The sequence below is a fragment of the Tamandua tetradactyla genome, chromosome 12 (genome assembly GCF_023851605.1).
Source record: "Tamandua tetradactyla isolate mTamTet1 chromosome 12, mTamTet1.pri, whole genome shotgun sequence".
In the NCBI taxonomy this organism is placed as follows: Eukaryota; Metazoa; Chordata; class Mammalia; order Pilosa; family Myrmecophagidae; genus Tamandua; species Tamandua tetradactyla.
Window position 1 is genome coordinate 34955036 of NC_135338.1, and position 23899 is coordinate 34978934.

The following is a 23899-nucleotide window of genomic DNA, read 5'->3' on the forward strand; positions in this document are numbered from 1 at the left end:
TCTACTCGTCTGTTGACACGGTAGATAAAAGGAGCATCAGACACAAGGTTTTCACAATCACACAGTCACATTGTGAAAGCTATATCATTATTCAGTCATCCTCAAGAAACATGGCTATTGGAACACAGCTCATTTTCAGGCAGTTCCCTCCAGCCTCTCCATTACATCTTGGTTAACAAGGTAATATCTACTTAATGCATAAGAATAACCTCCAGGATAACCTCTCGACTCTGTTTGGAATCTCTCAGCCATTGCCACTTTGTCTCATTTCAGTCTTCCCCTTTTTGGTAGAGAAGGTTTTCTCTATCCCTTGATGCTGAGTCTCAGCTCATTCTAGGGTTTTTCTCAATCCTTTGATGCTGAGTCTTAGCTCATTCTAGGATTTCTGTCCCACATTGCAGGAAGGTCCACACCCCTGGGAGTCATGTCCCACATAGACAGGGGGAGGGTGGTGAGATTGCTTGTTGTGTTGGCTGGAGAGAGATAGACTTGTTTCCTTGGACTGTGCAGTTGTGAAAACCTTGTGTCTGTAGCTCTTTTTATCTAGGATATGGACAGATGAGTAAAAAAATATGGATAATAAATAAATAATAAGGGGAATAAGGGGTAAAATAAATTAGGTAGATTGAAATACTAGTAGTCAATGAGAGGAAGGGGTAACGAGTATGGGATGTATGAGTTTTTTCTTTGTTATTTTTATTTCTTTTTCTGGAGTAATGCAAATGTTCTAAAATGATCGTGGTGATTAGTATACAGCTTTGTGATAATATTGTGAGCCATTGATTGTACAGCATGTGTGGACTGTATGTATGTGAAGATTTGCCAATAAAAATATTTTTTAAATAGAAGAACAAAAAGGAAGCTTTGTCATAGATTTCTCAGGATTTTCCGAGTATACCATTGTGTCATCTGCAAATAATGAAAGTTATACTTTTTCCTTTCCAGTTTGGTTGCATTTCATTTCTTTTTCTTGCCTGATTGCTCTAGCTAGAACTTCTAGTACAATGTTGAATAATAGTGGTGACAGAAGGCATCCTTGTCTCATCATGATCTTAAGGGTAAGGCTTTCAATCCCTCCCCATTGAGTAACATGCTGGCTATGGGTTTTTCATATATGCCCTTTATCATATTTAGGAAGTATCCTTTGATTCCTAACTTTTGTGTTTTCATCAGAAAAGGGTGCTGAATTTTGTCAAATCTTTTATCAGCATCAGTCATGATGATCATGTGATTTTTTTCCTTTCAATTTGTTAATATGCTACATTACATTGATTTTCTTGTGTTGAACCACCCTTGCATGCGTGTAAGCCTTTTATGATGTTATTGGATTTGATTTGCTGGCATTTTCTTGAGAATTTTTGCGTCTATATTCGTTAGGTAGATTGGCCTGTAGTTTTCCTTTCTTGTAGCATCTTTCCCCAGTTTTGGTATGAGCAATGTTAGCCTCATAAAATGAGTAGGTAGTGTTCCTTTTTCTCCAGTTTTTTTGAAGAGTTTGAGCAGGATTGACATTAACTTCTTTTTGAAATCTTTGATAAATTTCCCCTGTGAAACCATCTGGCCCTGGGCTTTTCTTTGTAGGGAGATTTTTAAAAATATGTTTTTATTGAGATATCTTCACCTACCATAAATTCCATCCAAAGTATACAATCAGTGGCTCTCAGTATCATCACATAGTTGTGTATTAATCACTATGATCATTTTTAGAACATTTGCATCACTCCAGAAAATAAAAACCCATACTCATTGTCTACTAGTTTTGCATCTACACATTTTTTTTTTTTTACCATTTTCCCCCCCCATTATTTATTTGTTGTTTTTTTTTTTTATCTCTTCTGTCTATACCCTGGATAAAGGGCACATCAGCTACAAGGTTTTCATCATTACATGGTCACATTGTAAAAGCTGTATAGTTTTACAATCGTCTTCAAGAATCAAGACTACTAGAATATGTTCAACAGTTTCAGGTACTTCCCTTTAGCTACTGCAAATACACCATCAACTAAAATGGAATATCTATATAATGTATAAGAATAACTTCCAGAATAACCTCTCCACTCTGTTTGAAATATCTCAGCCAGTGAAATTTTATTTTATGTCATTTTTCTTTTTCCCTGTTTGGTCATGGAGTCTTTCTCAATTCCATGATGCTGGGTCATTGCTCATCCTCTCAAGTCCTGTCCCATGTTGCCAGGGAGATTTTCACCCCTGGGAGTCATATCCACATTGTGCTGGGAAGGCAATGAGTTCACCTGCCGAATTGGCTTAGAGAGTAGCCACATGTAGGAAGATTTGGTAACTGATCGAATCTCTTTACTTTGATTGGTTTGTTGAGATTTTCTGTTTTTTCTTGAGTCAGTATAGGTTGTTTGTATTTCTAGAAATTTGTTCATTTCACCTAAGTTCCTTGATTTGCTGGCCTCTAGTTGTTCATAGTATCCTTTTATGGTTGCTTTTTAAATTTCTTTAAGGTGCATGGTAATGATCCCCTTCTCGTTTCTGATGTTGTTTATTTGTATCCTTTCTCTTTTTTTCTTTGTCAGCCTATCTACGGGTCCATTGATTTTATTGATTTTCTAAAAAAAAACAGCTCTTGGTTTTATTGATTCTTTTTTTTTCTCAAATTCATTTATTTCTGCCTTAATCTTTGTTATTTCTCTTCTTTTTGATTTGGGGTTAGCTTGCTGTTCTGTCTCTAGTTCTTCTAGGTGAGCAGTTAAGTCCTCGATTTTTTTGCTCTTTCTTCTTTTATAGTATAGGCATTTAGGGTAATAAATTAGCCTTTCCGCTCTGCCTTTGCCACATTCCTTAAGTTCTGATATGTTGTATTCTCATTTTCATATGTCTCCAGATTTTTGCCAATTTTTTCTTTGACCCACTGATTATTTAAGGGTGTGTTAATCTCTATTTATTTGTGAAACGTCCAGTTCTTTAGTGGTTATTGATTTTGAGTTTCATTCCTTTGTGATCAAAGAAAGTACTTTGTATAATTTCAGTATTTTAAAATTCATAAAGAGCTGTTTTATGCCCCAGCATATGATCTATCCTGTAGAATGTTCCATGAGTACTAGAGAAGAATGTATATCCTAGTGTTTTGGGGTATTATAACCTATATATGTCTGTTAGGTCCAATTCATTTATTAAATTGTTTAAGTTCTCTATTTCCTTGTTTATCCTTGGTCTGGTTGTTCTATCTATATGGAAGAGTGGTGTATTGAAGTCTCCCACCATTTTTTTTTTTTTTTTTTTTTGGTATGCTGTGGGGGTCACATTTCATTCTTTTTCCGTGTGAGCATCATGTAATTACAGCACCATTTGTTGAATTTTGGAAATAAGTGGGGTGAACTTCAAACCCGGGATTTCTGTATGGCAGGCGAGAATTCAACCACTGAACTACCCTTGCATCACCCCCCACCCCCAACACTATTTTTTTAAATTAATTTTAAAATTTTTTTAAAAATATGACAACAAAAAAGCACAAGCATTCTTAATATATGATCGTTCCATTTTACATATATAATCTGACACTATTATTTTTGACACCTCTATTACTCCTCTCAGTTTTGCCAATATTTTCCTCATATACTTTGAAACTCCTTGATTGGGAGCATACATATTTATGATTGTTAATACTTCTTGGTGAATTGTCCCTTTTATTACTATGTAGTGTCCTTCCTTGTCTCTTATGTTGTCTTTACATTTAAAATCTATTTTGTCTTATATTACTGTAGTTATTCCTGCTTTCTTTTTGTTATAGCTTGCATGAAGCATCTTTTTCCATCCTTTCACTTTCAATCTATTTGTATCCTTGGGGCTAAGGTGAGTCTCTTGTAAACCGCGTATAGATGGATCACATTTCTTAATCCAGTCTGCCATTCTGTATCTTTTAATTGGTGAGTTAACCATTAACCTTCAGTTATTACTATGAAGATATTTCTTGGATCTCCCATCTTACCCTTTGGTTTTTATTAGTCAGATTATATATTCTTTTCCCTTTCTCTTTTTATCCTTTAAGTTATCCTTACTGGTACTCTTCAATTCTGTGTCCTCCTCCCGACCTTCCTCTCCTATCCTTTATTTTCAGCTGACAGAACTCCCTTTAATATTTCTTGTAGGGCAAGTCTCTTGTTTCACAGTCTTTGTTTGTGAACATTTTAATCTCCCCCTCACTTTTGAAACACAGCTTAGCTGGTTAAAGAATTCTTGTTTGGAAGTCTTTCTCTTTCAGTATCTTAAATATATCATACCACTCCATTCTTGCCTCCATGTTTCCTGTTGAGTAGTCCAAACTCATTCTTATATGGTTTCCCTTGTATGTGGCGAGTCACTTTTCTCTTGCTGTGTTCAGGACTTTCTTCTTCTCTTGAACATTTGACAAAGTGATTAGTATGTGTTTTGGAGTAGACCTATTTGGATTTATTTATTTTGATTTTGTTGGGGTTGTTTGCTTTTCATATTTATGTCTTTCATAAAGGTTGGGAAGTTTCCCCCTATTATCTGCTCAACTGAAAATTCCTAGCTGTTTACTATATTCTTTCTTCTTCTGGGACATCAGTGATTCTTATATTTATGTGCTTCATGTTGTCCATCATTTTCCTGAGATCCAATTCAAATTTTTCTGACTTTTTTTGCCATTTGTTCTTTTGTGCATTCATATTCAGTTGTCCTGTCCTCTAGTTCATTTGTTCTTTGTTTTGCCTCTTCAATTCTACTGTTGCTTGTCTCTAGTATATTTTTTATTTGGTCTACAGCATCTTTCATCTCTGTGATATCTGCTGTTTTACTACTTATTCTTTCAGATTCTTCTTCATGCTCTTTAGTGCCTTCTTGAAATCCTTCATGTCATTAACCAGCCCACTGAATTTATTTAGGAGATTTGTGTGAACATCTTTGATTTATTGTTCCAGAGTCTGTGTCTCTTCTGGTGTTTTAATTCGGTCTCTTGGCTAGGCCATATCTGCCTGCATCTTCACATGCTTTGTGCTTTTCTGTTGGCTTTGAGGCATTTTATCATCTTGATTAACCCAAGATGTGCTGGTTGAAAATATTATGTACCCCAGAAAAGCCTTGTTTCAATCCTGATTCAGTCTTGTGGAGTCAGTAGTTTCTTTTAATCCTAATTCAATATTGTAAGTGGAAACTTTTGATCATATTATCTCCATGGAGATGTGTTCTAGTTTGCTAGCTGCTGGAATGGAATATACCAGAAACAGAATGTCTTTTAAAAGGGGTGATTTAATGAGTTGCTAGTTCTAAGGCTGAGAAAATATCCCAATTAAAATAAGTCTATAGACATGTCCAATCTAAGGCATCCATCTAGGGAAAGATACCTCGGTTCAAGAAGGCCGATGAAGTTCACGGTTTCTCTTTCATATGAGAAGGCACAAGGCAGACGCAATCAGGGCTTCTCTCTCAGCTGGAAGGGCACCTGGCGAACAGGGCTTCATCTGCTAGCTTTCTCTCCTGGCTTTCGGTTTCATGAAGCTCCCCAGGAGGCGTTTTCTTTCTTCATCTCCAAAGGTCACTGGCTGGTGGAGTGTCTGCTTCGTGGTGCTGCAGCATTCTCTGCTCTCTCTGAATCTCCCATTCTCCAAAATGTTTTCTCTTTTATAGGACTCCAGTAAACCAATCAAGACCCACCCAAATGGGTGGAGACATATCGTCACCTAATCCAGTTTAACAACCACTGTTGACTAAATCACATCATCCAGGGAGATGATCTGATTACAGTTTCAAACATACAGTATTGAATAGGGATTATTCTACCTTTATGAAATGGGATTTTGATTAAAACATGGGTTTTCTAGGGGGCATACATCCTTTCAAACCAGCACAAGATGTGACACACCCAAATGTGGGTGTGACCTTTTGATTAGGTGGAGATATGACCCACCAATTCCAGGTATGTCTTGATTAGTTTACCAGAATCCTTTAAAAGAGAAGACATTTTTTTTTTTTTACCATATGAACATTCTTTTTTTAATCATGTAGTTGTATATTCATCATCATGATAATTTCTTAGAACATTTGTATCAATTCAGAAAAAGAAATAAAAAGAAAACAGAAAAAAAATTCATACATACCATACCCCTTACCCCTCCCTTTCATTGACATAGCATTTCAATCTACTAAATTTATTTTAACATATGTTCTCCCTTTTATTTATTTATTTTTAATCCATATGTTTTACTCATCTGTCCATAAGGTAGGTAAAAGAAGTGTCAGACACAGGTTTTCACAATCACACAGTCACACTGTGAAAGCTATATCATTATACAATCATCATCAAGAAACATGGCTACTGGAACACAGCTCTACATTTTCAGGCAGTTCCCTGCAGCCTCTTTGTTAGGCCTTAACTAAATTAATGCATAAGAATAACCTTAACTAAATTAATGCATAAGAATAACCTCCAGGATAACCTCTCACCTCTGTTTGGAATCTCTCAGCCATTGACACTTTGTTTTGCCTCATTTCGCTCTTCCTACTTTCAGTCAAAAAAGTTTAAAAGAGAAGACATTTTGCAGAGGGTCAGAAAATGACAGAAGCCTCAGTGCTGACAGGGAGACCAGATGTAGACGCTTTGAGAATACTTGCTTCAGAGAACAGGGACAAGAGATGCTTGGAGATGTTTGGAGATGCTTGGAGCCCAGCAGATATCACTGTGATATGTTAAGTGAGAACCTGGAGAGAGCCAAAAGAAGCCAAGAGATCAAAATCAGCCCCAGAGAAGCAAAGTGAGGAACCCCCATGACAACAGAGGCTGAAACTGTGGAGTCCAGGAGCAAGGGACCAGCAGATGCCAGCCATGTGACTATCCAGCTGACTGAGGTGTTCCTGACCCTTCAGCCTTTCCCAAGTGAAGTAACTTCTTGTTGGTGCCTTAATTTGGACAATGTCACTTCCTTAGTAGTGTAAACTTGTAACTTACTAAATTCTCTTTTAAAAAACCATTCTATTTCTAGTATATTGCATTCCAGCAGATTGCAAACTAATACAGGGTTATTTTGAAAGTTGATTACCCTCAATTATCTTAGTTTTATCTTGGGTTTATGTTGAAGGTCTCATTTTGCACTTGGATCATCAGTAATTCCCTGCCAAACCAAGGTCAGACTTCATGCACAGATTGCAACTCTACTTAAGGGTCTGTTTGATGCTAGACAGGATAATCTGTTTGCCAGACTGCATTTAACATTTCTTCCCAGAAGATGGTGCTCTTGGCCCTTCTTTTCCCCTCAGGCCCATCTCTCCCTGGATGTTGGGTGAGTTTGATGGAATCCTGGTGCAATTCCAGCCAGGCCCACTGGTCCTGTGCCTCCTGAAAACCGCCATTCCCATGGCTGGGGGCTGGACAGTGTACAACTCAGTGGAGATTCTGCTTGTGGACTTGATGGGTCTGGTAGCCCCCAGGTTCCTGCTTGGCATGAATTTTGGCTGTGGGTATGTCAGCTGCCCTTGTCCATGCCAAGTTGGAAACCCCTGTTGGCTAGGTATGGCCTGGGGTGTGGCACAGGGGTGCATGGCATAGGGAAGGATGCGGTGGCACATTCTGGGGATGTGGTAGGCACTTGGCATGGGGGGCAGATCACGGGAGGTCGTGGCTTGGGTGGCATGGGGTGGGCATGGCACTGGGCAGGCTGCAGTGTAGGGCAGTGCATGGGTGCACATGTGCGCAGGATGCAGCACGGTTGCTTATGAACTCAGGTGCTGGGGAGTGCAGGGGCGTGGGGGTGCAGAATACGGTATGGGGTGCAAGGTGTGGGGCATGGCGTGGCTTACTTCTTTGTCCCTGTTTCTCCATCCATGTATTCCAGATGGCTCCAGGCTTACATATGTAAAGCAGAATGGTAGGCTCTGTGCAGTAGCTGGGTGGTTTCTTTGAGCAGGGAAAGTGAGTTTACTGGCTTTGTGTTCCCTAAATGAGCTCCAAGTTGTGGAGCTGAGGAGGCTGATCTCCCAAGCTAGTTGCTAATACAGCCACTTTCCTGGGCACAGCCTTTTGTCCTTGGTGAAATCCCTGTTAGATTCCCAGTGGAGCCTACCACCTCTTTTTCTGCATCTCAGTTCCTCAGCTTTTTCATCCAGGACTTTCCTATATAGTGTAGAAGGCTATCTCAGGTCATTTGCATCCTGAAACTGTTGTGCTGGTAATTTTTCTGTCACTTCTCTAGTTGTTCCTTGGACCAGGGTTGAACTCAGCCTATCCTATTCTGCCATATTCCTGGAATTCTAGGTTTGTTTGTTTTTTTAAAATTTTATTATTATTAATATTTTTTATTGTGAAAAATAAGATATATACAAAAAAGCAGTTAGTTTCAAAGCTCATCAGAACAGTGGATAATAAAACTTATTTCAGAGTTTGGTATGGGTTACAATTTCACAATTTTGTGTTTTACCTTCTAGCTGCTCCAAGGCACGAAGACTAAAAGAAATATCAATATAGTGATTCAGCAGCCATACTCATCTGTCAAATCCTGTCTTCTCTGTTATAATTCCAACTTCTCCTTTGATCATTCTCTCAATCTTTAGGTGTATTTGGGCTATGCCCATTCTAACTTTTTCATGTTAGAAAGGGCTGTCAATAATATGGGATAGGGGTATGGAACCTGTTGATGTTCTTGGAGAGGCTGGCCCCTCTGGGTTTCAGGACGTATCTGGCTTATGAAGCCATCTGGAAGTTTCTGGAAAGTAATCATAGTGCATGGAACCTTTGTAGAGTCTCAGATAAAGTTCTAGGTGTTCTTAGGATTGGTAGGTATGGTTTTGTTCGGGTTTGGGAAACCATGATCATAGCAATATCTAGCTGAAGTTTGTATATGAGTAGCTTCCAGAGTAGTGTCTTAACTCTTATTTGAACTCTTAGTCATTGATGTCTTATTTGTTACAATTCTATTCCCCCTTCTGGTCAGGAAGGCATTGTTCATCCCGTGGTGCTAGGGCCAGGCTCATCCCTGGGAGTCATCTCCCACTCTGCCAGGGAGACTTTCACCCCTGGATGTCATGTCCCATGTAGGGGAGGGTAATGATTTCACTTTCGGAGTTGGGCACAGAGAGAGAAAGAAAAGCCAAATATGAACAACAAAAGAGATATTGAGGATTTGGTTTTGTAATAGAAATAATGGGCTTCATTTAGGACACAATGAAGTAGAAGTGCTTTGGGTTGAAGTTGTCCAGTGAACAGGGGGAAATAGAGCTTTGCAGGTCAGAGTTAAACAGGAGTGTACAGCTGATTTTAAAGCCTTCAGAATGGATGAGACTGTCCAGTTCAGTTTAGTTCAGCAGATGTAGACAAATAGAAAAGGAAGGGAATTGAGTGCCGGGGAGCACCAGTGTTTAATAGGTGAGTCAGCACAGAGACCAGGAAAATAGCAGTTAGATAGGTAGGCATTAAATTGGAAGGAGGGGTATGGTAAAAGCTCAGTATGAGAGTTTTAAGTCTGTAGAATGCCTCAGATAGCCCAAATTAGGATCAGGAGTGCAAGGAGAGCTGTGGTTGTGTGACTGAGTGGGTGAAAAGAGAACTTGTGAGCTGACAAAATCAGAAAGCAAGTGTGAATTAACTTTTTCAGAGGGTTTGGCAATGAAAGGGAAGGTCAGAGTGCATTAGGGAGAGAATGAGCTAAGAAGTTTTTGTTTTGTTTTGTTTTGTTTTTTAAGATCAGGATTCTTCGATTTGTGTATAGTCCAAGGGGAAAGATTTGATAGCAAAAGGATTAGAGTTGCAGAAATGGATATTATGATGAAGAAGTATGCTTAAGGAAGGTAGAAAGAAGCCAATGGAAGAGTATCTCTTCCTTTGAATCAGAAAAGTAGGGTATTTAGATGAATACAACAGTTAGAAGTTGAAGAAAAGGAAGTTTTAGGATTTCTGCATGATAGCTTTTATTTTCTCAAGTAAGTTAGAGGCCAGTTCTTATATTGAGAGATGGAGGGTGATATTGGGGGTTGGGTTAGAAGGGGGCAGAGTTAAAGTCTGGAGCATTGTTGTGGAGAAAGAAGTAGTTCTGTTAATGGAGAACATACTGAACTCAGTTAAAAGGCCTTGGCTCGGGGTGCAAAGATAGTTCAGTGGTAGAATTCTCGCCTGCCATGCAGGAGACCTGGATTCAATTCCCGGTCCATGTACTTCCCCCAAAACAAACAATCAAAATGCAAGAAACAAACAAAAATACAGCAGATGGTGTTATAATAACAGGATACTCACATGAAAAAATAATGAAATGTGACCCTGCCATACAGCATACCAAAAAAAAAGGCCTTGGCTCTGGCCTTTTTAATGTTATCAACTAGCTGTGTTCATGAACAGATCAGAGAGCTTTCCTGTACCTCAGTTTCCTTTCTTGTCAAGCCATGGCAGAAGGTTAGACAAGCATTTTTCAAATTTTCTTCCTAGAGGGTATAAAAGTTCCCACTGAATGGAAAATAAAATGTCCGAAAACCATTGGACTATAAAGTTCTTTTACGCAATAACATTCTACTTACTATGTAATTAAACGATTTCTTCATAAATCTTATGACTCTCACTTTCAGTGAGTAAACTTATAATTACTGTGTGTGTTAGTGTGAATCAGTAGTTTTCAGACTGTATTCCCTGGAGTTGCCTGTGGTTCTTGGGGACTTCTCAGCAGCTATTGACAGACCTGGGAAAGGTCCTTGCCAAGAACTTCAGACTCCAGGCCCCAGCCATCTAGTTGAATATTTTATGTACTGATGATCCATGTAAGCTATTATTTTATTTTTAAAAATAGCTTCCTTCAGTTTAATTCATTCGAGTTTTCTTTCTTTCATTTTTGTTTGCTTCTTTGTTGCAAATGATTAGCTGACCAATGTGCCCAGTATCTTAGGGAGAATCTCAGAATTTAACTTCCCAGGCTTTTCCTTAGTAAGATTCATAGAAATGGAAAACTCAATTCATGGTCATTAATTTGCAACAATGTTTTGCATCAAAACAATGATTGAAATCTCAACTTAAAAGCAATAATTCCTTTATCCAAAAGACCTTTATGTCTAAGTATAAAGGGACTAATCATGAAGTTGGGTAACCTGCCGTATTTGGAGGCATCCAAAACATGCAATTTCCAGATCATTGTATTACAAGTAAATTTATCCATTGACATTGAGAATCTTTTTCATTTATCTTACTTGAAAATAATTTGTTGTGAAATAAAGTTTGTGGGAATGGTTGAGGGAAAAATGCTTGGGATAAAGTTTCTCAGTGAACAAGGAATAAATGTTGAGAAACATTTAAAAATATAAATGTTTTGTTTCAAAGTCATATTGTGTTTCAACAAAATATCCCTCTTTATATTATTTACATTCTGTGTTCTGAAGATCTTATGTACTAAATTCTCAAAAGAAAATCTACTCCCAAATCTGATGCATGTCCCTTCTGGTCCCTCCAATACAGAGAGAAGCTAGATCAGTTTAGGATTTCCAGTTTGCTCTGGACAAATCCTTTATCCTATGTTTGGGGGAATAGTGAGTAGAAAGCATTCTGTGATTGCATGTGTGAGGACTGTAAACAAAGTTTGTGTTGGGCCCTAATCTTAGCTGATGTAATTTTGGCTACAGTGTCAGAAGGCCGATCAGCTGAAGTAACCAAAATCTAGCCTGAAAGAAAACAGACTTGCTACAGTTTAGCAGCTGAAGTGAAAATCATCAGTGTCTCTGGTACTTTTGTGTTTCAAACTATAGCTTGATCCTGTTTCCTTGTTTGTAATCTAGACCACCAAGCAGAAAACAGCTGGGTTCTTCAGTGATGCTGCTAAGGTGCTTTTCACTGTGTTTAAGGATATCTTTCTCCCACTGAAGATCTAGGCCCATCCTGGCCCATGAGTTTGTCTATGCCAAACTCGTTGGACCTCACTCATTTTTTTCTGGGCTCCAGCCACCCCTGTCTTTTAGTTGAGAAAAGCATGACCTTAAAATTTGGTCTCAAAAGTTCCTTTGTTGGATTTATCTGTTTCCTGCCTTGGAGGCCTTTGCACACCAGAAATATTAGTTGCCATAGCAAAATCTGTACTTTTGCACTAAGTGATAAGTACGTTCTTAAATGCCTCCAAGTCAGAAAACACAGTAGTACAAAGGTTCTTGTGAAGATTTTATACTTCTGTCCATTTCCCTAACATGTTGTTAAAAAATTCAAAGCAGTAAGGTATAACAGTAAAAAACCTAATTCTCTATTCTTTCCTTTGTTTTGTTTTGTTTTCCCTATGGCAATAATGAGAAAAGAAATAGGAGTCTCCATCTCTGAGTCTTTTAATAAAAAAATATCTCATGTACTGTTTAGAAGGAATCTCTGTTCATTGACTGTGTGGCGGGCTTCATACTTGTTAGCCATCCTAATAGAAGGATCCTCCAAGGTCAGTTTGAGAGAGACAAATACACATTTGGTAATTCTGTCTCATAACAGTATGTTGTTTTGGATTTCTGTAGCAAAGTGCAGGCCCGAATAGCATTCTCTGCCTATCTCCAGCATGTTCAAATTCGCCTGATGAAAGACAGTGGAGGTCAAACATTCAGTGCCAGCTGGGCTGCCAAGGAGGATGAACAGATGGTGAGGCTCTTCTTGTTGTAACCTCTTTACTTTCCCTTTCCCTCTCTCTCTTCTTTTCTTCCACCCCATCCCCCTCCCCACACGCCTGTTAGACTAAAGAGCAGTACATTCTTATGGTGAAAGTAATTACTGTATAATATAGTTTATAGATTTCTCTTACTTTAATGCCAAGCATTGATGAGGAGCCATATTCATCACACTGTGTAGTGGGGGCATCAGTGATTTTATTCTGAAAATGAAAATTGACTGCTCGTTAGGTATCAGGCCCTGTGCAAAGCCTTCAAAAAGAATTACAATTTACAGAGTCTTGTCTCGAACATCCTCATATTTTATTAACTTTTTGAATGAGGCATTATCATCGCCATTTTACAGATGGGGAAGCAAAGGCTCAGAGAAGAATGGTGACTTGCCTGTTGTTACACAGCTTATATTTGGTGAAACTGAAACTTGAATTTAACCAGGTGTTATGATGGTAAATTACTTGCTTTTCCATTGCCTTCAAGTGTCATAAGGCATTTATTTTCAGTTCTGAGAGGTCAGGTTAGTTCCTTGAAAGCCACACTTTATCATATGCCCTCTCAGAAAGCACTGCCCTTAAACTTAACAGTTTTTCTTTACCAGTTGTAACTTCAAATTCTTAATGGAATTGAACTTGTTTATCTTTATTACACTGCTTGAGTAATAATTTTTATTACATAGCACTCACTTGAACATGCCTGGGATTTAATATTCTGGCAAGGTTTTTATTTTTTCAATCAGAATGACAGGGAGCTTCAAACTCTTTGGTAAGGTCACAGCTTGTGGAAGAAGCCACAGCCCTTCCGTAGCTTTTTTATCAATAGGATAAAAAGAGAGGGACCTTTTAAGTCTAAGAAAGCTGCATCTTTTATACAACTCACTAGTGACCCTATTGTAATTTTTAGTTCCCCACATAGGAAAGGCAGGTCTTTATGCCAGGCTTATTATTAAAACATGTTGGTCATCCCAAAAAACAACTTGTGAATTTAAAGTAGCCAATGCATCCCACAGATAAAACCTTGTGTATTTGTGAATAATCCTTCAACCATCAGTGGAAAATATTAGCTCTGCTCTTTCCAAGTGGAAAATTGAAACTGCCTTTTTCAGAGTCAGTTTGTCTGCTTCACTGTGAAAAAATGTTTTAATACAACAGCTTCACTCACCTTATAGCAAAGACAGCAGAGTAGAACAATGAAACCTAATCCTCTGATTGTGAGGCTGTCCTTTATACTCAAGTAAATTGGCACCAAAGGACAATGGACTAAAATCAAATTTAAGGAGAGAAAAATAGCTCAAAATAGAGTAAGCATTACAAATGCCGGTTTGAAATTCCCACAGGTTTTCTCTGGGACTTTCCACAAGAATATTTAAGATCATCACTGCAAAACTTAATAACAGTTACATGAATTCTATTTTGCAAACATATCCAGAGAACAAACCCTACTCCATTCCCTGATGATCATGGCAGGGTTTTGCTTATGAGGATGATACGTGTAGAACTGTCCCCTCCAGTCTTAGTATTAATTAGTGTTAGAGATTCTTTATCACATAACAAAGACACATCAATAGAAGGTCCCCAATTCCATCATCCTAAGGCCATGTTGTTGTATTATGGGAGAACACCCATCTTTAAGGCATCGCAAAACCTCTCTTTGAAACATTTGTGATGTTATTAATGATCTGATTGGTTTTTGTTCATACTTCAAGATTCTTTGGTTCCTTTTCAAGTGAGCTATGTATCCTTTCTGCTGTTTAATGACCATCTACTATGCTTTCTTTGCTAACCTCCCAACTCTTAAAGCTCCCTTCTCCTTGGGGAAGAAGCAAAAAAAAAAGAAAAACAAAAATGTTTTTGCCTTTCAAGCTACTATGCCAATTCTTTTTTTCCCTTTATCACTAAGGTTTTCAAATTGGTAGTTTCCATTTGTCATCTACAGTCTTCATTACTCCTACATTTCTTAATCTCTTATTTTTACCTCCTTTATTTTACTGAAAGTGTTCTCTTGAAATTATATCATCATGGCCAGATCCAGAGTCTAGTCTTGGTTGTGGTCCTCTCCACCCTCTTGGAAGCATTTGACATGGGAATCCTTTCCTTGGCTTCCAACACACTATTTTCTCCTGTATTTCTTGGTATCTTTCTGATGTTTCTACCCTGTTTCTTTTTTATTCCTCCTTCTTTTACCTACCTTTGAGTATGAATATCTTTTGGATTCTTTCTTTACTTTCTCACCTTTGGATGTTTTCATCTGTTCCCTTGGTTTTAGTTTCTCATACCTTTCCTTGAATGCCACATTCTCCAAATAAGTTTTTCTGAGTAGCAAGAAATTATTGTAGTACTATTTGTATATGAATTATGGTACTTTTACAACTACTATTTTATTACGCAATTATTTACAAACATATTTGATTTTTTGATTGCTAATTTACAATATTTTTTTTCTTTTTTTTTTGCATGGGCAGGCACCGGGAAACGAACCCTAATTTAGAATACCTTTGTTTTGTCTTTTTTAACTTTTGTTATACCTAACATGTTTGCTTCTGAGTACTTATTTGTTGAAAATATAATAAACCTCCTCTCACATCTCTGTTATATAATCCCTTCATACCTTGTCTGCTCTTGCTTAGCACAAGCCGTGCTTATCCCTTTCCCCATGACTTTTAATTTATAGGAGCTGGTGGTCCGTTTTCTCAAGCGAGCATCAAGCAACCTCCAGCATTCCCTGAGAATGGTGTTACCCAGTCGACGATTGGCACTTCTTGAACGCAGAAGAATCTTGGCCCACCAACTGGGTGACTTTATCATTGTGTACAACAAGGTAAGTGATTTATCTGTTAATCTCGGATTTGGATTAATTGCCACGTAATGTCAGAAACAGGGTAAAAGCTTCTGACCAGCTGGGTAGAGAAGTCCTTCTGATCTCTAGCATCATTATCATCTGTGTGTTACTGTTACAGAGAATGGGATGCTACATCTTAATCTAGCTGGGCTGGAAATACTTGTTACTTCTGAACTTCAGTAGCTGTAGTTAATTTTTACTAAAAGAAATATTCCTTTTGAGCTCTGTCGCACCCAAGATGAATCTTGGGGTATGTGAATAATTTGCATTGTTGTTAATGTGCTTGTGGACAATGGGAAGTTGACTATTTGAGAGCAAATTTGAACTGTAGCCTTCATATAATGACATATTCTTTCCAGAGAAAGCTACACTTTCTTCTCTGGAACATTTTATACATTGACATCATTTATAACCAAGCCAGGAGAAATATACTGTTTAATTAGAATATTTTGTAAAGCATTTGCTTTAGTTTGCTAAAGCTTCTGGAATGCAATATACCAGAAATGGAATGGCTTTTATAAGGGGGATTTATTAAGTTATGGTTGTAAGGCCTTAAAAATGTCCAAACTAAGACATCCAGAGATGAAAGGTATCTTTCTCTGAGGAAAGGCCAATGTCTTTCACATGGGAAGACATGTGGCTGGTTTCTGCTGATCACTGTTCCTGGTTTAGTTATCTTTAGTTTCTGATTCCAGTGGCTTTTTCTTTAGGGCATCTTTGGGTCCTGACTTAGCTGCTCCAGGGCAAAACTCTGGGTTTCATCTCTTAGGTTAGCATTTCATGGAAAGGTGCATGGTGATGTCTGCTGGCCTCTGGTTCCTGTCTAGCTTTTGTTGGCTCTCTCAGCTCCTGGTATCTCCTGGGACTTCTGCATTTCCAACGTCAATGTCAGCTCTTTTAAGGATGGCAGTAAACTAATCAAGACCTATCTTGAATGGGCAGAGTCACATCTCAGTCTAATCAAAAAGTCACATCCATGGTTGGGTGTGACACTTCTCCATGGAAGTAATTAATCAAAAGGAACCAGGGTTAAAGGACATAGCTGCCCTTACAAGATTGGATTGGTCTTTAAGAGAACGTGGTTTTTCTGGGGTACATAAGAATTTCAAACTAACATACCATCTTATCAAGGATCTCAGAATGCTTAGAATACCTTTTTTGGAGTAAATTTTAAAAGTAGGCAGTTTGCAGAATAAAAAGCTGAGGCCTGGAAAGTTAAAATGTCTTTTCTAAAGTTTCATGGAGTGATTAGTAGAATATCAATGTACCAAATCCAAATCCATGATTTATTCCCGATCTGTTGAGAATATTGTTATATCTTATATAAGTGAACAATCTACTCAATTTGAATGCTAGTATAAGAATATTTTAGAAGATCTGTTTCCAGTCCCTTATTTGCAATGAAATATAGTGTTGTTATACTTAAAGCTGTCAATATGATCACAGACATTACTAAGCTACTGTAAAAAGTTCTCTTCGCGATTGGCTAGGTGAGTAGAAAGTAAAAACATGATAAAAATTGTACACTTATTCTTCAGCTTTCACTAGGGAATCACCAAATATTATATGAAATAATGACAAAATAGTTTTAAAAATTTATAGATAACAATAGTCCATGGAAGAATTAACTGTCTTTAAGTATAAATTAACCCAAGGGTAATGAAACCAGGTGATGGTATGTATATTTCTCAGGAATTGATTTTATCTCGTTGTTCTGTGGGGTTTGGGAATGGGTAGGAAACAGAACAAATGGCTGAAAAGAAATCAAAGAAGAAACTTGAGGAAGAAGAGGAAGATGGGGTGAATACAGAAAACTTTCAGGAGTTTATCAGACAAGCAAGGTAAAAGACTTCCTTGAGTGATATAAACCATCTTATTTCATCTTCCATATTGCCCATTGAATTCTCAGTGCTCCCTTATTTCTGATACATGGCTATGAGTGAAATCATTCTCAGAAGGAGAAAAAGGGTTCCGCAGGTTTAGGCCTCTCCGAATCTCAGACGATTATGTTGGTTTTATCATGGCTTCAGTTATCAGAACACTTCTGTTGGGTGTCTAGGCTGTATTTCTCAAAGTAGATACTGCTCAAAATGCTGGGAGAGTCCTTTGGAAAGTTGAGGTTAGAGGTTTCCGATATTCACAGGGTCTGAGTATCCCTGACCTACTGAAGAAGTGGTGATAACCAGTTTTTGTCTACTTGAGTGGGTTGAGAACTTGGCAATTTCTCACCAGTATAGGGCTTTGACTAATTTATATAAAGTAGAACGAGTCTCTCATGCTTAGGATTAGCTTTTAGGGATTGAAAATCTCAGCATTCAGCTCTCCACCTTGGTACAAATCAGCCAGGCCTTTTCATAATTAAGAAATTTAAATGTTGAATTTTTATAAGACTCACACTCTAAGGCCTTTTTCTTGAAACAGAGAACTTGCAAAACCACTACAATGAAGGATGAAACATCTATATGTTAAGCTTCAACCATCAAAGACACAGCAGGGAGCAGAGCATGGAAAGTCAACTCTATTGATTTGTAAAATTAAATCACATGGTGGTTTAGCAATCCCTAGTATAGTATGATCTTTAGTTAAAACCTTGTTTGGAGCTAACTATACCCTAAGTATTATATGCTTAGCATGCTGCAAACAAGCACATTGTTTTGTAGGAGTCCACAATTATGTAATGTATTTTGTTGACATTGTTGGGTCTTGAGTAATTTGTTGATGAAGCAGGTATAGAACCAAACAAGAAATAGTTTTCCACATGAATATTATAAATATATGAAACTTTTCCAAAGTTGCACTAATGGGTCTCTTTATTTTTGACCTACATAATTAAAATGAAAAGTGACTCCTTCAGTGAATGTACTTCAATTGTCTAGAACCAGGGTGGGTAAACTGTAAAGGGCAAGATAACAAATATTTCAGACTTTATAGGCCATATTGTATTTTCTTCTTTAAAAGTATAAAAAGCATTCTTAGCTTGGGACCATACAAAGCTGTGGTTAGGTTTGACCCGTAAGCTATAGTTTGCTTGCCCCTTATCTACAACATGCTATCCAATAGAGTTTTCTGTGGTGTGGCTACTGAACACTTGAAATGTGGCTAATGTAACTGAGGAAGAGTATCTTTAATTGTATTTAATATAACACATGACTAGTGGCTATAATATTGGACATTTCAGATGTAAAAAATTGACTATGAAATGAATAAAGTTTCATTATGCTTTAATCTTTATAATTTGTTTCATTTATGTTCTATCTATTAACCATCTATTAATTGGGAGTTTCCTGTTCATTCTTTTCATTCCCCTTCGTCTCCATCTTACTCTGTTTCCATAGTAAAATCTTCATGGGAAGATAAGTTTTCCAGAACAGCTTCCAGTTTTGACCATACTTTTTCTTCTCATTTTAGTGAGGCTGAACTGGAGGAGGTGTTGACATTTTATACCCAAAAAAACAAGTCTGCAAGTGTCTTCCTGGGAACTCATTCCAAAAGTTCTAAGAACAGCAACAGTTATTCTGATAGTGGGGCAAAAGGTGGTAAGTGTGTTGTTTAATTAATGAAAAATAAAAACAAATGAAATTTGCACAGGGGAACTAAGAATAATGTGCTGCCAATACTCTAAGGTAGTGAGACTTTGCAGCACTTGGTGGGAGTGGACGTTATATTTTTGTCCTTAAAAGCAGAAAAGGCATTGCCTGATTTTTTTTTTTCATGATAATTAGCAAAGAGAGCTGTTTGAAAAAAAGTAATCATAATAGCTGACATTTAGTAAGCACTTATCTTATGGTCTGCTGGAAATGACCTTATTTTTTACTTCCAAAAAACCATGTAGAGTAGACACTATGTAAAATTTGTTTTACAGACAAGAAAACAAGCTGAGAGAGACTGAGTAACTTGCTCAGGATTCCCCTTTACCATACAGTGGGACAGGAATTTGAACCCAAGTTAGCCTGATTCGAAGCCCATGCTCTTCATCCCTTCTCTTCTGCCTCTTGTAATGATTATTTCCCACCCTTGTCAAGTTTTTCACTTTCTCTAGCTTAGCACCATTGGCATTTTGGGTAGGATGATCCTTTGTTATGTGATGTGTTTCCATACCTTTAGGATATCTAATATCATTGGCCCCATGTCCTAAATGCCGCTAGCTTGCTTCAATCATTGTGATAAATCAGAATGCTCCTATGCTTTTCCAAGTTCTAACTGCTGGGAATCTCCTTGACAGGGGAGTTTAGAATTGAATATGGATTTTAGAATTGAATATCTTGCTCACACCATCATAATCAAAAAGTAGCAGTGACATTCTGTTTTAAACAAAGCTCTGTACTCTGCAAGATTCCTTTAAAACCTAGATGGAAACAGAAGACATATGTTGTCAACATGCTAATTTTGTCAGTATGCTGAGCACTTGATTCACAGACAGAGACTTCCTTGCCCTTAAGACTATCATAGTCTAATGTGGAAGTAGCTGGGGGAATTGGGCATTTAAAATTTGGAGTGACTTTTCTCAAAGGTACAAAGTTGATGTTTTAAAAACTGATTTAGTTCACAGGCAAATCCACAAAAGCCTATTTGACTCACTGTAAATTGAGTTATTATATTACTAGAAATCCTTCTGAGTCCATCCCTTTCTTTGAGCTTTCCTAACCTAAGTTCTGAACCTAGTTCATTCATCTGTTCATTCACCCCACTTTTACTGGGCATCTGTTATGTGTGACAGGCATTGTGAGAGTTGCTAGTGACACAGTAACCAGAACTGCCAAAGTCCCTGCCTTTATAGTTTGTCTGGTAGATGAAGTTGGGTAAGTGAATATGGAAAGGTTGGTGGAAGCTCTGAAAAGTTCCTAGAACAGTGTTGGGGAAGGGAGGTTGAGGAATTCTTCTAATGAGGTTAGAGAAGAGAAAAGGGCTCTAACCTGGGAAAGTTGGTACCTTAGATAGACATTCAGATAGCAACTTCTCCCCTGGTAGTTATGAGGAAGCCCTAATAGCATGGAGTGGCAGCATCTATTTGTATATATAACTCATTTGAAATTTGAGGGTTCATGAATTAAGGACTTCTTTTACATGAGAATATACCTATCTGTGCCTATCAAGAATACCTAGAGGGGTAGTAGGAAAACTTCAATCAAGGAAGCAACATTATGGCATTTGATAGTGCCTGGACTCATTTCAAACATGAGTAAACAAGTAAATAGTAGTGTTAGTCCTGCTGATGGTAGTGGAGAAAATAGAATTTGTATGTCTTTATTCTTTCACCTGACCACTGTGGATGGCTTTTCTCAAGTTTTTTTATGACCCTAGTCCTGGAGAGAGATTTTGAAATATTTCCTAAAGTATATATGATTAGCTCTGGCAGTTCTGTCTCAACATACTGTAGTAGAGAAAAGCTGTAATTTGCTAGAGAGAATATAGTAGGAACTCTGCTTGTGCTTTTATTATTGAATATGCTGAACAACCTATCTCAGGTAAAACCAAGAAATCTGCTGTAAAGATAGAAAACAGTTATAGCATCCAGGTATTGTGCCAGCAAAAACTGGGGCTGTTCTGTCTGTCTCTTGGGAGCTGCCCCACTCCTTACATACAATTTCTTAGTATCAGTGCATATCACTAACCAGCTCGGTCTCTTAGTTCCGCTAGTCTGAATTCCTGGCAGAGACATCTGACTACCCTATCTTATTTTCTCTTCCAGGCATGTCCTAGTTTGTTGGCAGTATGTGGATGGCTGCCAGGATTTAGGTACCTTTCTCTGGTTTAGTTAGTGGTACCTGCAGTTGTGAATAGTTGAGAATCCTTTGATTGGTTGCTGATGAATCAGGTTGTGGGTGTGGCCATTCTCAGAAAAGTTTGGTGGGATGTGGAGTAGTTCCCAGCATTGATTACTGGTTGTATTATATTTTGGAAATATAATTATGTATAGAGTGATGCCCTTGCCATTGCTTGTAGAAGAGCCTAAGTTCTGTATTTCTTATTTCAGATCACCCTGAGACAATGGAGGAAGTGAAAATAAAACAGCCCAAACAGCAACAGGCAACAGAAATTCACTCTGATAAATTATCTCGTGAGTGATTTCGCACCTACATAAATTTGCTGCTCTCTGATTAAAAATTCCCTAAAAGTAAATAAATAAATGCAAGTTATGAGATGTTATATGATTCCAAAACATAGACCACTATCCCAAAGAAGTTCTTTTTCTATGTTTTTCTTTTTTTCTTAGAATTTCCTCTAATCTGTTGATAACCCAACTCTTATTTTCCTTCCAAAGAAGTTTTCATTTTCTTAATTTTTAGAAATTCTAAGTACTTTTTTTTCCTAGAATGGTGAAAACAAAAATATAGAAGAGTAAATTGTTAATGGCAGAAACTTTGTCCTAATGTCCTAATGTTTGTAAAACCGTGTGCTCTGTCTTGTGGAGGTAGCCCCAACTCCAGCTTTTCGAAAGGTCTAAAAATAAACTCCCATTTCTGTTGTTAGGTCATCTCTGGCAGGCAAAATTCATTAAGTTCATGATGGATACTGATTAAATCTGTACTCTTCATGATTTCTGTTTCATGCTAAGGTTATTTTGATGTTTACAAAATATCTGCTTCATGTTTTGTAGAGATTGTATATCAGATTTTCCTAAAATTATCTTTTATTTTGTTTTGTTTTTGTTTTAATAGGATATACCACTTCAGCAGAAAAAGAGGCTAAATTAATCTATACAAATTCTTCCTCTACTTCTTTCTCTGGTCCTGCTGCTCCTCTTCTGCAGAAAATTCCCAACGCCCATTTGTCATCTATTATGACAACCTCTGACCTCCCACAAGGGCCGGGCCACCATTCTTCTTTATCTCAAATTCCTCCAGCTATTCCCAGCATGCCTCACCAGCAAACAGTTTTACTGAACACAGTCCCTGATAATGCTTCTCCCTCTATACATCCTGTGACTCAGAATGTACCAAGCTCTGCTGGCCTACCACGCTGTCGATCAGGCAGTTATACCATTGGCCCCTTTTCCTCTTTCCAAAGTGCTGCACACATCTATAGCCAGAAACTATCTCGTCCCTCTTCAGCAAAGGCAGGTGAGTGAGAAAAATGAAAGGCAACTGAAATGTCAGCTCCTCCCCTGTCCAAATGAAAATGAATGTCATCTTGTCCCTTTTCCTTTCCTTTTAAAAAGTAAAGGGACACATGCTGCTTTGTTGTGATGTGACTAAGGAAGAGTTTTGCATTTGGTCCAGTAGCACCCATTCATTGAAACAAAATGGAATAGGACTTCTTTTGGGTGCTTTGAATAAAGATGAATAGGACAAGGCTTCTGTCCACTGGGAGCTTACAGTCTAGGCAGGATATTGCTCATGAGAGATAATCATAGATCTCTGAATATACTATGTGCATTCTTTCTGATTCAAACACTTATTCCTGGCATCAGGACAATTATATTTTTAATTTTTCAATGAATTCAAAGTCAGGAATGACCTGAATCAATAGCCAAATAATTCCAAAATATGATACCTTATTTTAAATGAATAGACCCATATTATCTGTCAAATTTCTCCTTTTTTATGACAGCTTTATTGAGATATAATTTCCATACCATAGAATTCACTCTTTTAAAAGGTACACTTTGGTGATTTTTAGAATATTTCCAGAGTTGTGCAACCAACATCTGATTTTAGAACATTTTCATCATCCTCAAAAGAAACCCCATACATATTAGCAGCCACTTTCCATTTCCTCCTCCCACCAGCCCCTGACAACCACTACTCTACTTTCTAAGTATCTCTATGGATTTGCCTATTCTGGATATTTCATATAAGTGGAATCAGAATAGGCGATCTTTTATGAATGGCTTCTTTCACTTAGCTTAATGTTTTCAAGGGCCATCTACATTGTTGCATACATGAGTATTTCATTCCTTTTTATTGCTGAGTAATATTCCTTTGTATGAACATATCACATTTTGTTATTATCAACTGGTGGACATTTGGTTTGTTTCTACTTTTAGGCTATTATGAATAATGTCGCTATGAACATTTGGGTACAAGTTTTTTTTTTTAACTTTTTTTTATTGTGTAGTATAACATATATACAAAGCAAAGAAATAAAAAAGCAATCGTTTTCAAAGCACTCTTCAACAAGTGGTTACAACACAGATCCCAGAGTTTGTCATTGACTACGGTACTGTGTACAAGTTTTTGTAGTGACATATGTTTTCTTTTCTCTTGGGTATCTGTCTAGGACTGGGAATTGCTGAGTCATATGGTAACTTTATGAAAAACAATCTGAACTGTTTTTCAAAGTGGCTATACCATTTCACTTTCCCACCAGCAATGTACAAGGGTTTCTATTTCTCTGAATCCTTATTAGCACTTGTTACTGTCCATCTTTTTTATTTTAGCTTCCTAGTGAGCATGAAGTAGCAGTATCTCATTGTGGTTTTGATTTGCATTTCCTTAATGACTTAATGATATTAAGTTCCTTTCCATGTGCTTATTGGCTATTT

The 23899-nt window shown here is 37.5% G+C and overlaps 1 protein-coding gene across 22 annotated transcripts in view; it reads left to right on the forward strand.

Annotated features, from left to right (window-relative positions):
- The window catches only part of TTLL5 (tubulin tyrosine ligase like 5), a 445087-nt gene that overhangs the window by 182369 nt on the left and 238819 nt on the right, over positions 1 to 23899 (forward strand). For 20 of the 22 annotated variants that reach the window (XR_013160369.1, XM_077123116.1, XM_077123107.1 and 17 more), the window contains 6 exons: positions 12436 to 12556; positions 15247 to 15393; positions 17152 to 17255; positions 18823 to 18950; positions 21389 to 21472; positions 22074 to 22475. Coding sequence is in view for 21 of the 22 variants with exons in the window: in XM_077123116.1 (XP_076979231.1) it covers positions 12436 to 12556; positions 15247 to 15393; positions 17152 to 17255; positions 18823 to 18950; positions 21389 to 21472; positions 22074 to 22475 (986 nt within the window). In the remaining variant the exon portion in view is untranslated. The remainder of the gene's footprint in view (positions 1 to 12435; positions 12557 to 15246; positions 15394 to 17151; positions 17256 to 18822; positions 18951 to 21388; positions 21473 to 22073; positions 22476 to 23899) is intronic. The other 2 variants (XM_077123118.1, XM_077123120.1) reach the window with 1 other exon arrangement.